This window comes from Tribolium madens, unplaced genomic scaffold (assembly GCF_015345945.1).
Source record: "Tribolium madens isolate multiple individuals breed KSU strain unplaced genomic scaffold, Tmad_KSU_1.1 Scaffold_91;HRSCAF=231;Tcas5.2_LG7, whole genome shotgun sequence".
In the NCBI taxonomy this organism is placed as follows: domain Eukaryota; kingdom Metazoa; phylum Arthropoda; class Insecta; order Coleoptera; family Tenebrionidae; genus Tribolium; species Tribolium madens.
In genome coordinates, this window is record NW_025401063.1 from 7,961,178 (window position 1) to 7,978,604 (window position 17,427).

The 17,427-nt window shown below is 30.0% G+C and overlaps 1 protein-coding gene across 1 annotated transcript in view; it reads left to right on the top strand.

Moving 5' to 3' along the window:
* LOC123010753 (KH domain-containing, RNA-binding, signal transduction-associated protein 2-like) overlaps positions 1-8,627 on the top strand; it is a 76,910-nt gene extending 68,283 nt beyond the window's left edge. Inside the window, exons 7-8 of the mRNA XM_044407849.1 lie at positions 1,354-1,609; positions 7,392-8,627. Of these exons, the coding sequence (XP_044263784.1) occupies positions 1,354-1,609; positions 7,392-7,464 (329 nt within the window). The 3' untranslated portion in view covers positions 7,465-8,627. The remainder of the gene's footprint in view (positions 1-1,353; positions 1,610-7,391) is intronic.
* The last annotated feature ends 8,800 nt before the right edge of the window (positions 8,628-17,427 follow it).

Here is a 17,427-nt window from a genome sequence, read left to right on the forward strand (position 1 = left end):
TCGTCTGTGTTGGGTTAATAACCAAGCAATTCTTCACCGAAACTACCTATATTTTTCCTATCTTAAGCGAAAATACAGTTTTCTGTTTCTTACGATGGCTTTTATTTGTAACAACTCTATTGATTCCAATCGAGAAAGCTTTTAAGACATTGATTAAACATTTATAAAAGCGAAAAAAGAAAGTTTAGAAGGAATTTTGGACGAATTAATTATTGAGTTGAAGTATTTCCTTCACAAATTTAAAATTTACGAATAACGATGCGATTGGAAGTCTGATTTTATTTTTTTACTCGTATCTTACAAAACGCAATAACAACACTATAACACAAGTTATGTTTTTTGTTTTTGTCTCTGTTTAATGTTTTGTTCTGTTTTAATTTGTTTTTAATAAAATTCATTGAGTTTTTTAATTATTTCAGATACCCTTGGTAATCAATTTATATATTTAATTTAGTTGTAATAATTTTAGTCCTGATCACTGAAGTAAAAACTTCTCGATTTTCATTTTATGTTATCTACAACTCGAGTAGGTACATACAAGTAATAAAATAAGTAGTTTTTCCGGAAATTTATTTTCTGTTTTTACTATTTATTCTGATCGATATGTCTGGTGTTTTCCAGTTTCTTTTGCATTTATGTTGACTGTCCCTGAAGATACAAATCTCAGCACATAGTACTTTTTTTACAAAACAATATTAAAAACAAAAACAGAAAAAACGGAAACCTATTTATATTTTTATAATTACGAGTATAATAGTTTTGAGTTTTAAGTTCTTGATTTAACAAAAATATTGTACTGTATTGCGACTGTTTATTCTTTGTGATGGAAATTCCGTCAAAATGTTTAATAGGAATTTTTTGCGATTTTAGTGCATCCGCTAACATTGTTTCAATTATTACATTTGAAAATACTTACAGAGATGAATTAATAACTACGGGTAAATTTTGAAATGCATTTCCAGTTTGCTTGTTTGTATTTTGTGAATGCTGGATCCTTTTTACATTTTTAGATCTAACAGTTTTATTTTAATTCATTCAAAAAGTAGTAAAGAATGCAATTGATTCTAGACAGACAGAGGGGCAATAAAAATGATTGTCGACCGTCGCCTTGAGCCTCCAGGGGTTATAAAATACCCTTCATTGATTTCTCCCATAGCTGAGAAAGCAATCAGAACGGCAAGCGTTTCTAAACCAAAATTAATCATAAGACAAAAGACTCTTTCTCTCAGTGTCTAGAAACATTACACAGATGATATATTACTTTGTGAAATCGAAACAGTCTAGATTTTCCATATCACGGCGGTTTCGTTCCGCTTTGATCAGCTTTGTAAGAAATCTATCTGATTTTCTCAGGAACTCCTTCGTCGACGGAGACAACGGCTAGCGCAACCACCGCCAACGGGAGCCAACTGTCTCCCACAAACGGCATTGGCAACGGTCCAGCCACAGGTGGAGTCCTGGGAGTCGGGGGGCGCAAAAGACCACTTCTGGCAGGAGGCCTGAGGACATCGATGACTCCAACCAAACGCACGGTCATGAGTCTTCTAGCCAGAGCCAGAGCAGCGCAAGCGAAGCAATTACCTAGCACTTTTCAAAGAGGCACACCGGAGTAAGTTGCCTTATTAATTGCATCGTTTTAATTAATTTTTGTCTTAAAACCGAAAGCACTTAGCGAGGTCTTGCGTACCGAGATCGATAAATTATTCTCATAAGCCTAGGAAGCGTCGAGAGACGTATACTTATATTCATAAAACCACTCCAACTGCAAGCGAAATTTCTTCTTGTTGCCGACTGTAAATGGATTTTGTTTGAGTTACACACAAGTAAACGTACCGACTTGTATGTAAGTGTAAAAGAATAGTTTCAGTAAACGGATTTAAACTAAATGGTTAATTTCAGTCACATGTTTCATTACTACGTTTCCCCTTTATTTGAAAACAGAATTGTTTAAAACAAGCTCTAAGAGCAACAAAACATTATTCAGAAAATCTGTCTCGAGAATCACTCGAGTTGAGAGCTTTTCAAAGTTTTATAAGCAAAAACAAATATTCAAAAAACAGAATGATTAATTCCAGTCACATTCATAACCACATTGTTTCTTAATTCGCAAATAAAATTACCTAAACCAATTTTTTCGGTTATCTGATTTTAATTTTATTAAATCTAAAATTAAACTTTCTTATGTGAGACTTAAAGATTTCGATTTCAAGGCTATGGAGTTCAGGCACTAGAAGAAAAAAAATTGAACAAATCCTATTTATTTTGACATTACGATTTGTAGTATAATTCAAATCTGCAAATAAGGATAGTTGTAGAGTTAATAGATATATTAATTTGTCGAAATCAATGTTCTCGCTACGTAACTCTATGAAAAATAATGCAAATTTGAAGTGAAAACATTTTATTCAAAATTTCTTTGTTCTCTACATTGATAAGTTTAGTTGCATCATAAAAATTGTGCATTTATAAAAAATTGCAAATTAGCATGCTTGTATAAAGAACCCCTTCAGCCCTCAGTTGTTCAACTTTTTTACTCGGTATAAATGCATGAAGTGAAAACTAACGTGCGTTAAACTCTTATCACAATTTGCATTCAAATTTGTAGTGATGTCACGCTTTTAGGTAAAGGGTTGGTTTGTTAGAAAGCTCCAATTTGATATGTACATTAACATCCTGTGCAGAGATTTTTATTTAGAAAACTTGTTGAATGAATAATTAGTACCAAACTTCGTTAAACTTGATGGCGAGTCTAACATAACTAGTGAAGTTGGTAGAAGAGGTGTTATATTGGAAACTATCCTCATAAAAGTTGAAATAAAGAGATTTCAGAAAGCATCAAATTAGATTAGTTAGTTACATGGCGAACCACAAAGTTACCATTAACTTCATTATAAATTCAAGAATAAAATTATTGTTTTGGAACTTAACACGGAATGCTAATTAGTAATTAAAAGTTACTTTTAAAATTTATTATTATAACTCATTAAAACCATCTCATCTAAATTGTCAAAACCAGTATACAGGGTGCGCCAGAACTCGCGCCGCAGAGAAAATTTTCAAGTAAGGTAAGATAGCAGGAACATGAAAAAAATGTTTAAAAAATTTTATCTGTCAAAAAATTTTGACATTTATTTTTTGACATTTGACATTCTTTTATATCTATTTAATGATACTGATGATCTTGTATCTGTTTTTTTACAAGTATTTAGTAAAGGGACAAAAATTTTCCCAATAAAAGTCACAAATAACATTGAATTGAGTTACAATTTAGGATATAGCTTCCCTGTGTCCTCTTATAATAGCCTATAGCAAAAAAACTTAAAAAAATATTTTTCTAACAGAAATAAATAGTCAAAGTGCAAACTTTAAACCCTCATAACTTCGAAATTTTTATAGATATTTTTTTTTAACATTTTTTCCATGTTCTTGGTATCTTACCTTATATATAGCATTTTTATCTGGGGCGCAAGTTCTGGCGCAGCCTGTATACTTTTGCAACTTTTGCCACCACTTCTGGGCTTGAGTAATCCAAAAATAGGAAGATTACGTGAATTACAATGTACTTAGTATTAGATTGTAACCATTATTGCTGACGTTTCTTAAAAAAAGTTTACAGATGAAATCTGGTAATTTAGTGTCTTTAATCTTGCTTTAATATAAACATTTTGTATACTAATATTCTTTCGCACATAAGAGTGTCGTCAAAAAAGCACGAGTGCGGAAAAGGCGATTTCCTACACTAAACGCATTTGGAAGTTAAACCGTTTAAGTTTATATCTGTTACATGTGTTATAAAAAGAGCTAAAACGCAAATATTACTCGTGTTCTGTAAATATTCTCTTGTTTTTTAGTGGGTTGACCTCGTTACACTTGTTTGAAACAAACGTATCCGTTGATTGTTCAAGTCTGATTTATAATTCTTATTTTGTCTTTGTCGATATAAGCAGATTAAGATCATCAGCATAAATAACGAGCGCTGAAACAGACAAACAAAACACAACTGGAGATCATTGATAAAGATTACAACAAACACACAAGTTAATTCTCTAACAGTCTAGCTGTATACATGAATAAATCTGTTCTTTGTCCAACTTCAACGTAAACTATGATATAGGATATAGGAGTTTAGAGAGTAAGATATCCTTAAATTTACTAACATTGGTGTAGGATATAGAAGTTTAGAGATAAGATATCGTTAACTATACTAATATTGCACTATATCATTCGCTCTCGAATTTTTTAAAGCTGTTTTACATTAAACGCAATATAAAATCAGGCTACACAAGTCCTTGCATGGCATCACGTTGATGCAAAGCAAGATGCAAAAATTTATAATATGCGATTTTTATTCAGATTCCTTTAGCTCTTAGCATCGAACCTGCTCAACATACAAAATCAACATATCAAGCATCAAATTTGCACCTGCATCAAGGAATAAATAGACATCAGTTTGAATTTTCATAGACGGAAATAAGTTCACAAACGTGTAATTTAAATGTAAAATTATAATTTATCACCAGACCTGGCTAATGGTATAAACTCATGTTAAACCTACTTTGGTTTTGAAATTTATGCGCTAGTGTAAATACGAGGCAAATGACTACGGTGGAATTTTAAATTTTGTTTATACTTATGGGATAGTATTGCTGTGTCATCTGTGTTTTAGTACATTTGAGAATTAAATTAAATTGTTTTCCAAACAAAACAATGTCTTGTTGTGATCAGAATTAATGCAATTAAAAAAAAATTAATGCAATAAGTTTTTATTAATAGCTTACTGCTCATTAAAACCATAAATTCATCATTATTTATTACATTATTTTACCGATTGAATACATCAAAGACTACTTAATTATCACCATGGCACAATAAGAGTCGTTAATAAATAACTGTTTTAGCAAAAGTACAATATCGTCTTTTAGGTATAACATTTACAAGAGAAAACTAGAAATGTTATTGAATTAAATTACAATGTTCATTTTTTAATTCAAACAAAAATTCGTTGAAATCCGACAAAGAATAACAAAAATATTGCAATGTAAAAAATCATCAGTATTAGCAGAAGTATTTCGAGATAACATTAAAGCAATATTAAATAAAAAGACTTAAAACATCAAAATTATCCCACCTCTAATCTTATGTCTTTGTTAAAACTGCGAAAACAACAAATGGGCTTATTTCATGTTGACATACTACCGGAAGTAGGACAAATTTTAACACTTTTTCCTTTTTCTTTGCAATTTCTATGCTATTTTAACAAATATTCATATTATGAATTATTTATTTATTATTTCCCTCTATGATAAGCATCTCGGGTAATAAATAGCTTGCTATAAAAAATCTCTTTTCTGCGTTGTGATATACAGGTGATCCAAAAGTCTAGAAGAAAAATTGGTTATTAATTAATTGTTTATACTTACGAGATAAACATAGTAACAATTGTTTTTTTAATGAAAACCTACCACAATTTTTTTTAGACAACGAGCTTGTTACAAGTATTGTTGCTGTGCATTTTTTTTTTGTAAACCTTACACTTTTTTCTTAAAAAAATGTTTGACTTACAAAAATTAATTTGAGACAACAGCACACCTTTTTTTAATTTATGTAATAAATATTTTAATGTTTCTTTAAAAAAATCTATTAATTTGTTTTCAAAAAAAAAATAGCGTTATTTTGTATTTACAAAAAACAAATACAATTGATAGTTTCGCCAGAATAAAATCGTTTTCAAACTGTTGTATAGTTAACAACTACTACAAAAAATTAAGGGAAACAAAGTATTTCCTAAATTTTTTGGTTATTTTTGAAAGGCTGTATCTCATCGAAAAATAGTCGTATCTAGATTAAAAAAAAAACATTTAGAAACTTTAAGTTTAGACATTTTGACAAAAAAATTTTTTGTCACGGTTATTACACAATGCTAAGAAATAGTGCGAGAAAAAAATTGTAAATTTTTTGTTTTTGATTCACGGACTTTTTTTTTTTTTTAGATAAATCAATGCATAGGCCGGATAGCCTGTTCATTCAATTTTAAAATGTTTATTTTTTTTCTCTTTCCGTCAATTTGTCGCTGAGATATCTGACGTTAAAAAAAAGGATTTTTTTGTTTTTGATCATTGATATTTCAACAATCAATAATCGCGCAGAGAGTGTAAATGTAGTTTCAATAACAGGAATAAAGTTCTTACAACATCATTTCACAATTTTTTGAAAAAAAAACGTTTTACCCTCAACAATGGCTTAAAAAAAACTTTTTGCGTTATTTTAGCGTGTTAATAATTTTTTTTTTACAATTTTACATTAGTTATTAGTATTTGAAAAAAATCCAAATTTCATAGTTATTTATTATGCAAGAAAGAAAAATTATAAAGAAAGTGTTTATCTACGAGTGAAAAGGTTAAGTTACGAGTGGACTTCTTTTACGAATAGATAAACAATCTTTATCGTCGTGTAAAATACTTCGTTTTATTTTGTACTCAACTACCAGAATTTCTTAAATATAAACAGTAAATAAAAATTACTTTATTTCACCAGACGATAAAAGACTACTTTATCTACTGAAATTAGTTGATAAAAAAACACTCTTAACATTGAGTCATAATAAAAAAAAATTGTTTTTTTTTTGAAAAATTAAGCGGTATTTTTTCTTGAATTGTTTTACAAATTTTCAAAAAAAAATGTAATTTACTATTTAAAAAAATATGTTTTTAAGAAATTGTAGAAGGATCTTGTAGGAGATTTATAATATATAATATATATTATAAGTCCTTGGACCAAAATCAAACACAAAAAAAATTACAATTTTTTTCTTGCGCTTTTGCTTATTATTGCGGAGCAAAAAAAATTTTGGAATAGATCTCGAAACAAGAAACTTAAAGCTTCAAAATATTTTTTCCTAAAAAATTTAGGAAATACTTTTTGGAGTAGTGTATTCTTATATGGGAGTGTGCTTATGACAAGCTGTAACATATAAGTACACATATTTTCACAAAAGAAATAAATATCTTCACATTTTAAAATCATGAAATAAAATTTTAATGATCGCTAGTAGAGAATATTCCAGAATTGTTTAGGGATTATTAAATCCAACGTTTGTAATTTAGTGGATGCATTACAGCCTGCATCTGATTTTGATTAAATTTGTGGTTGTAATGTTTCGAAAAGGACTATAAACTAGATTATCGATTGATAACCTAATTGATACAAATATTTGTTTAATAGACCCATACTCAATAATAAAGGGCTGTAGATGCGGGAAATTAAATTAAAAGCAAATGTAAAACGTAAAAACATTTTTCCAACAATTAACCGGTCCTCAGATTGGGAAATCTCCCGACAAGGACATACCGACGCGGGTTTCCAGCTACATTAAACGATTTGTATTGTTCCAGGCGTACTACTACATTGGTTCCTCTCTTGAGGGAAGATTACATTACGGGAGCTGTTAACCTTAATTTAATTTAATAATTTGAGCCGGTGGACGTACAATTTATAAAGTTTATTTAATATTTAATGAGAAAAAGGCGATTGAAAATTGATCAGATTCGAGAAAATTAATTGGAATTATTGTAGAAAATTGATTTATCGGTTCCGGTCACCAGTCTAGGCAAACACTAACTACATATTTAATTTATTGGTCCGGAAATTCGAAGTTTACTTGACACACAGAGCTTTTTGCTCTTATTTTCACAAGGGGATGATTTCAAGCAGTGAAAGAAATTTAGTATTATTATGCCCGTGTTTTTTCTGCAAATTTTCAATCGCTTCGTCAGATACATAAAATAAACGATTTCTGTTTAAATATTTTCGGTAATGACTGTTATTTATTATTCTAATGTAATCAATTATTATGCAATGCACGGACCAAATATGAATATTTATAATCAAAACACAAAGTAGTAGTGCAATGAAACGTTAAGTTTATTTTTTGTACAGAGTTAGATTTTATCACAACGAATTTAAAAAATAAATTAATATGATATTGTAAAGAGGATTTGTTCCTATAATGCATACATGGATGCCGTTGTCTTTTATTTGTATTAGTTTGTTTACGTGTTTGACGTTTTATGGAGAATGTGTACATACAAACATACATATTTAGAGAAATCGCATATAATAGGTTTCATTCGCTTTTCTAGAACATATCGACTAGATTTAAATTGTACGTGTAAGAATACCTACCTGAGAAAAAACAATTAGTTCAGCTCAAAACAGACAGTTTTAAGCCAAACTAATCCGTTGAAGTTAGTTGCCAAATTAGTTTTTAAATTAGATATTAATATTTTAGATAATGATTGTAACAGTGGCTTTTAATATTGTATGCGTTGATTACCATGAATGTACTTAACGAAAAATTTTATAGTCACTGTCATTAAATAATTAATAAGCTAAATGTAAGGAACTAAACCGATAATGTTAACTACCTAATTGTAATTTTTAATATTACATTTTACTGTTAGCATGTTTAAAATGTCACAGTTAAAAAAATTAATGTTAAAGATATTGTGCTTGCAATATTCACACATAAAAGCACTCAGAATTTCTTTCTTAATGTGTTTATTAAATATAAAAAATTATAAAATAATATTTAAACTACGCTCTAATCATATGTATTCTGTAATATGTGTAAAACAAATAAACTCGTAAAGAAGCATGTTGTCTTTTATTTCCCTTTAAAACATTTCTTTTTTAAAGCGAAGGTAAATATTGATCCCATTTTCCTATAGGATATGCAGCCACGAACATCCCAAACGAAAAATAAAACTCAATATAACAAAAATCTAATTTCACACACAGATTTAAAAAAATATAGAAATATAATGGATTTTCTGCGTGAAATGGTTTCACCACTCAAGTTTGCTGTTTATTCACACGGAGAAACAGCCAATCAACTTACAGAATCATAAGAAAGCAATCAAAGTTTGAGCCGATGCTACTGGAAACACAACACCCACACAATCCAGAACTGGAGATAATATCAGAAGAAAATTTCTGCGTAAGCTGTATTGTATTAACTGTCAATTGGAGCTCCTGGTGTAAATTCATACATTAAATAAATTTTAGTCAATGATCTTTAAATCATCCACAGGTATTTTCATTTTTCAACTTCTGGTATATTTATGAAGAGATTCTTACATACAATTAAGATCCTACTCGGGGGTAAGTACTTACTCATTTCATTGACTTTTCGATAACAGAATATTAGGCCAAAAGTCACCTAAACCCAATATAATTGTACTGAACAAGATTAGGAACCCGAATTCTAAACACTCGAGCCTTCAGTGTTTCTTCGTTGGATCAGATAAAGTGTTCTTTGTGTTCATTATCGGGCATTACAAGTTGTTAGATTTAACGAAAACACTCAATACAAATAATTATTGGAAAAAAGAAGTTGAGTCGTTGAGAACCTTTTTGTGCCATTTAAGTAATTGTTGTCCGTTTATATTCTTTATTTATTCAGTCTTTGTACAAAATAAACATTTCTTTTTTTTACACATTTTGAATACAAAAAAATGGGCAAGTCTAATTTTTCACTAGCATTATTGTTTCGTGTTGAATGATTGAACAAACGACGAGTAGTGCTTGCTCTTTCAGTTGCTAGTATTTTAAACACTCACTGGAAGTGACGCCTCTTCCACTCACTATTCCACATTACAACTTAGTCTCCCTAAATGGAAATTGTCAGTTGGTAAACCTAGTGGGTATCAATATAACTTCGAGTGTCTTGTAACTGCAACGTTATTCAACATTACAAGCAACTAACATGTCCAAAATAATTCATGTGCAATACAATACAATACAATACAATACAGTGAATAAATGTGCAATACAATACATAGAAAGTAAAGTAACAATGTCGTATAAAAAATCCTAAACTAGATAAAATTGCTTTAAAATTGTGCTTCTTATTTGAAAGGACATTATTATCATTATCCAGGTGGTGACGCTGAAATGTCGCGACGCTTATCTAATCAGATTTCAAATGACACGTACAAGCAGAATAGGGTGACCGCTTGTTTTACTTGTAATAAAGTCGTTGTCTCCACCTTTACTTTGTACTTTGTGATTAAGTTGGGAAAAAACTTAAATGCTTGGCTTTTCACACAAATCTAAACTAACAGGTAAGTACATATTTACATACTATTTGTCTTGGGCAGTTTGAAAAATTTTCTTAAAAGAAAAATATCAACGCTTTTATGGTTCTTATCAAGAAAAAAGATTTACCTTCAAAATGTCGTATATTTTGTCCAGAAGTCAAAATATACTAGACATTAATAAAGACCAAATTAACTCTTAACTTACTCATTCTTAACTCACTAACTCTTCAAGACGACTACTTGAAAAAAGAAAGACTTAAATCCAATACTGTATAAAATTAGGCCATTAATCTGAAGGAAATATCTATTTGTCAAGACTAAAGCTTAAATTTAATATAATAAATAAAAATCAGGGTTTTTATACGACAGAAAGCACTTAGCTCGTAGGTAATTATTAAAAAAATGTCAACGCTTTTTTAACATTTTTGACATATTTTTTCTATAGTAATTGAAACTTATTGTTATAAATTTTGCTCTTGTTATCTGTTCATAGTATATTTAGTGGTTTTCCCACTCAAAAAATATCTACATGGACTAAATAATAATGCTCTTTTGAATGTTTTGTTAAAAGACTTTGCAAAGAAGCTTAACCGTATTTACGACAAAGCTCAAATTAGTTGCAATGTGTGTAATATGTTTTGCACCACTCGAGACTAATAAATATTTCGCTTAGCGGAAATGTATTATGAGAAAACTCTACTTCAACTAGTAAAGACATAAAATTCGTGGTGCTAAACATTAAGTTAAAAGCTTTAACACTGCTTCACATAATCAAGTTAATCGCTTCATTAAGTACTCAATTGATTCAGTAAACCTCCATAGAACTCGAAACTTTTCTCAAATAATAAACAAAATTGATATTTCATAATTTCTTCGCACGTTAATTTAATATTGACGATTATTATGTCAGCCCTTAAAAGCGAGGTTAATGTGAAATAATAACGTAAAATCCCGCTCTAATGCTATAGAAACCATATTTAAGTCAAGGAAGTTGCAATGTATATTGTAGGATTCATTAAAACTTTTGACGTAGATTGCTCGTTGATGATTATTAAACTTTTAAAGTTAATACGCCGTAAATTCAACCATATGGGAGGTAATTAGTGTCTGCTTCAGCTTAGTATAAATTTGAATTTCTACCAGGAAATTTAAGCTCGCACTTAAGCCTCTGAAAAAACACCATCAGCTGAACTTTTAATATCGATTGTTGGCCAGAGAAACCACCTCTTAATTTTGAATGGTAAAATTTCCCAACTGATCATTTCCGAAGGCAATAGATTTTTAAAATAATATATTGGAATTGTTTAAAATTTGTGTTAATTATAAACTGATTTGCTCATCAGAACGCAACATTTTCGTTAAAAAGTCATAAAACTTGAACCAGAAGCGCCCACGCGAAACACTTAAGTTCAGATTTCCTAAATAACTTCATGAAATGCCTACCCGTTTCAGCTTCAAATATACAAGTCGTAACTTTTACCTTCTACTCATATTCACATAATTTAAGGGTGAAAACAACCGATAGATTCAATTTAATTTATTTAACAAAAACAATTTAAGTGAAAGGGCAATAAATAATCCATACACTAAAATTTTAGCATGTTTTTAATAATTACAATTATCGATATGTTTTAAGTCACAGTTTCGTTACGTTTTAGCAACCCACAATGACTAAACTGAGTTTTTTACGTATAAAATTGCCGACAAATTTTGTAATCAACAACGGTGTTATTTGCAACAAAAATATATCATTTAAATACGACAAAAAATCTCTTATATGTAGGTTGTACAAATAATAGTAAATGCTGTTTAACCATTTTTTTAAATAAATTTAAATTTAATTTAAATTTTGTAAAAAAGAATTTTTTTTTTATTTAGAATTATAGATTTAATATTAATCAAAATTTATTACTTAGTAGGTCTAATCACGTACTCAACTCGTTAAAAATTCTAATTTCTAGAAAATGTTATAAACACGAGCTTTTTAGCAAGCAATTCCATGTGGATCCGAGTCTTGTGAGTACATTTATAGAATGTTTTATTCAAAATTACATAGAAAATGATATGGAAATGTGTACGTATAAAGTGAGCAAGTCACTTTACATAACTATATAATGATACTGCTATAGTATAAAAGCTCTGGCTTATTCAATTTAAACGAAGATTGTCCATTATAGTACGAATAATGAATAAATCGGGTTATTGGAGTCTGGAACATAAGCATACACTTAAATAAATAAATATTTTGAAAAGCACAATAGTATATTGAATATTTATAATGTATATTATAAATTACCCGTATAATATAACGGGTGTCTATTTAAATTTGGTGTCATAATTGGCGGTGATATGAGTGTGTTGTGAACCTACCACATTTTTAATACGCCCGGCGCGGGGCGAGGTGTCAAATGTCAGATAACTTTCACTAACTCAGATAACTTTGCATAACAGGCCCAACAAGTAAGGTACTGGTTTCATCTGCATCAATTATGTTGAAGTAGCCACTCTCGCGAGATGTTGGAGATGTTAGCAGCTCCTAACACTTTTCTTCGAAATTCTAATCGGGATTGGTGCAAACCATTTGTTCACACAATTGTTGTGCATTTATTTATTAGAATTATTGTAATTCTAATTCACCCAAGCGGAGAAGATTGATTGTCTCAGATAAAGCTTTCAATTATAAAAATAATTAAAAAACAAGAAATCTGTGATAAAGATTGCTTCTAATTAATTAAATAAAAACAACACAAAAGACAGTTACGTTTGGCTTTGTAAAAAAAATGAAAGTCATTATTTTGTAAAGCGAGAATAATTCCTCTCAAAAAGTCAACTTCACAACTCCCCAAAGCTCACGTTCAAACAAACGAATATATTTTCAAGTATAAACATTGAATTCTTTTACTTTTGTTTTATCTTCTATGAAACGCGTTGCAATTTTAATGAACATTTTTAAACAACTAGAGTACCCAGAATGTAACTCAGTTGTAATAAGAAGCTCATAACAATAGAAAATGCCACATCCGAACTACTGCTTGATTGAAATAGAGCAAGGAATTGTTATTAAAATAGCCATGGAATTTCATTTTAATGTCACGCTTTGCGATTTCCATGACGCATAATTAAAATTGCTTTACAAAAATGTAATCACCCTTAAAATGCAAATTACAATTTAATAACAATAAAATTTGTATGTAGTTAATAATAAATATGGAGAACAAATTAGTAAATAAAACTACAAACGTTTCGTTGTATCGGAAACTGTCAGCCTATCAACACTAAACTCCAATTTTACAGCTTTTTAGACGAACAAAAGCTATCAAAGTGATCCGTGTTTTATTTAGCCGCCTACATACACCTACACTTTCAGAGGCGGGTTAACTGCAAATTGAATATGCAAAAATGTTGAATAAATAAACAAAATATTATGTACATTATTTTCGCAAAAGCTCTTCTTTATTTAAACAAATGTGTTAAAGTTTTTTTAGATATAGAAAAACTGTTATAAAATAAAACTGTCTGAAATAAAATAATTTCGGTTCTCCTCTCTTGAGTTTTTTGTATTATGATAAATGTAACAGTAAAATTGTAAATCGTGGCTTTTAGATTAAAGTGAAGCTCCCACATTTTTATCACAATAAAACGGAAATTATCAGATGATCAAATGTTAAATACTAAAACCCATTTTAAACATTGTGTTGTAAAACAATGCTTTGAGCTTTCACCTCCTGTGTATTATCGAAAAGGGATTTTGTGTTGACAATAGTCAACCTAGTCAGCCTAGTACTGCTTTGAAAAGCGAGATAATAAGAGAAGTTACGAACTATTCTTATGACAAAAAACGTATCTTTTATGGTATATAGTGAGAAAGATCTAATTCGAAACAATTTTTTAAAAGCTTTTAAGGCTTTACTTTTTAATATTGATTTTTCATTTCGTTAATACAACTAGCTTGACATTAAAGTTCAAATATTAAATAGCAAATGTTACATAAATAACTGTCTAACGTATCTACGTCAGACATGTCAGTTCAAATGAATTAAATTTGCTTATAAATTATGGCCAAACGACGTAAAAAGTTTTTCCGTTTATGTGCATTAGCTTTTGGAATCACGACCATATTTTATATAAATTTGCATACAATTTGCCAACAATAAAAACATTTATGTTACAAAATGATGTAATGATTTGTAGTTAATAATAATAGTAATAATAATGCGGGTAATAAAATTTTTCACATCGTGGCGCAGTTCAATCACTGGTGCTTTTGAGTCAATAAATTGGTGGTGATACGTGCGGGTAATTTCCGAGTAGTAAATTGACACTTTGAAAATAAATCAGTGGCGCTTACTTGGCCATAATATATCTCCATTAAAAGAGGGTGAAAAACCGTGTATTTCAGTCTTTCGAGTAGATATGCGGAATTGTAGGGTCGAAATTGCTCACAAGCATTTAAAATATGGCTCCTGATGGCATTTCAGCGTGAATAATATAAACCCTGAGAAGGCGGCACTGCTCAGTTTTCCGATATTTCGCAAGACATCAATAGCCTACGAAGCATAAACGACGGAGAGTGGAAATTGATAGCTTCATATAAATCTAACAGAGCTTCTGTGGTGACACCTGGACAAAGCCTGTCGATCTTCTTCCGGTGCACAAACAGGTGCCAATAGGTCCAACTTACAATGCAAGAGGTACGCGCGTTTAGAGCCCCACTTCGCGCGAGGGCCCTCAGGGGTGACATTTTTCAATCCAACTTTTAACCGAAACGAGACGCTTTCACTTGGAACGCTATTCCGTCAAACTACAAAAAATTTATATGTATTAGCGAAAAATAGATTCAACACTAGGATAAATCTTCGGCGTATCGTCACCTCGATATTCAATATACCGCAGAAACCCCAACGCTTTAACTTCACCACTTATTCAGCTATTTCAACTAAAACAAAAATACCGCCCACAAAAGGATTAACATCCCATCTGGATCTAGTATAACATCATATTAGTCAACGCTAAAGGGTATTAAGTAAGCTTTTAAGTTAAATCTAAGGATCAATACATACCCACCCACACTATTTGCTAATAGTATTGTTTAAATTTTTTTCATCAATTTGCTTAACAAAACGCATCACGTCTCAGTATAAAATTTAATGTACTTAAAGTTTCTGTTAAATGTTGCGGTATGAAGTTTTGTCCTAAATTTATAGACGCCCGCATTACGAAAAAATCTGTACTATCCTTCAATGCCAGGAATTAATTTCGAACGCTTCTTTTAGAGATGTAATTTTATGAAAATTGACAAGAAATTTAAAATTACATCTTAGCAAAGAAAAGCACCAAAATCTTCTTCATTACATCATTATGCAAATATTTTATTTACAGATCCGGACCACGTTCTTGAAATTACTTCGTAATTATTTTATTTCGTCGTTACTTTGAATATTTAAGAAAAGTTTAAAATAACTCAGTGTTTATCAATTAGTTTACATATTTATAAACAGATATCTAAGGAATTGTGCCATAACTGAAGTAATTACTTCATTACTTTACCAAAACGAGCTTAAACTTTATTGATAATAAACTTATAACAATTTCACCTACCAACACTATAAATTAATACCGCTAAGAACATCATTAAAGTCTCATCAAGATTCATGACTTACTTAGTATAGGCACCTGGAGAATTATAAACTAGTTATAATTAAATACTCCTTTTGTTCGTTTTTATGCAAATGTTTCTGCTTTATGAGGAAAATTTTAAACATTCATCTCAATCCAAATATTTACCCGGAATGATCAAATAAGAGTCAATATTTATAACTTTAAATTCAATTTAAAATGCATTTTGCTGTCAATACGTTCCAGATTTCATTTCCGAACAATCATAACGTGGTTTCCATTTCCGTGTCATTATATATAATCATTTTCTCGTCGACATAACATTTACTTTCATCCTTGAAATGCAAACTGGGCACTTTATCAGAAAAAAAACAGAATTTTAATAATACATACAGTAAATTAACCAAATGTGGCTGAAATCAATAATAACCTGCCCCAGCAAAATTACTGCATGCACAATACCAGTGTAGAGCAATATTTCGAAAATTAGAAATTTATGATGAAAAATTCCACTCATTGCAGTACTTCAAATGTAAATTTTTTAAACGCACTTTCACATCAATTTGAATCTGTTTTTACTTTAGTGTTCTCTGTGGTTCAATTATGAAATAAGAGACTTGACTACAAGTCTTCAATACTATTGAATACAGGAAATTTGTCAAGGTAATTTACGAGTCTAACAAGCAAAGCTCATCAATTAGTAACTACATGGCTGCTTGTCTTATAAATGTAAAGATTTAGATACACACAATTTAAAAGATTTATTGCTAGTTTAATTTTCAATCATTATTGTGTATTTAGGATGCAAAGAGTTTTTTTTATAGTGTTGCGCAACAGTTATGCCTACATTATAGAATTACAACCAACTGATCCTCCTAAAATCAAATGGATGCTCCAAAACCAAAAAGGTGTTCAATACGTCTGCAAAACTTGTTGAACTATTTAATAATAAAAGTATTCTTATATGGAGAAACGTATAGGTTAATAAAAATACATTTGTCACAAATTAAGTTAAACAATTTTAATTTCAGGAAATAAAAGCACAAAACTCTGAAAAATCTCATATTTGTTAATATCCCTTAAGAACTTTTCAAACTTTTAAATTAACCAGATGGTAAAGTTTAAGGAAGTGTCTGATTCTAAGAGGTATATTCCAGAATTTTAAATACTATAACAGTATTTGGATATTTTATCTGTAGTAGCAGCTGCAATGTTCCGATTTAAAACAAGATTTCTAAAGTTAAAATTAATTGATATTTGATTTAGCATGCTAAGAACTACTTATAGTACTTATATCAAGAATTTGCAAAGTCTTTCTAGCACTGTAAATCGCGAAAGTAAGTGGAAAACGATAAGCTTATAGAATGTTAACAAGAACAACTCCGAGTTTCGCACACTTCAAACACTCTCGCTTATATTTAATCCGATTTAGGCCTTTATTAAATAAGTCTTAACAAGACGAAAAAAATCTAATTATAAAACTGGTTCTTGACTGATCTACCAACAAAATAAAAACTTGTAAAAAGCAGTCCCCAACTTACATATTATTAAGCACCTCACGTGAAAGTTTTGCGTTTCCGTGTTCACCTCGTTTCCGCTTATAATGAGAGCCAATCAAAGGAAGAGTTATTCGTGAGTAGACTAAGATATTGACGAGGGTCGTTCCAACTCGGTTTATGATGAAACCGAGGAAAATTGAAACCCCGGCTATGCT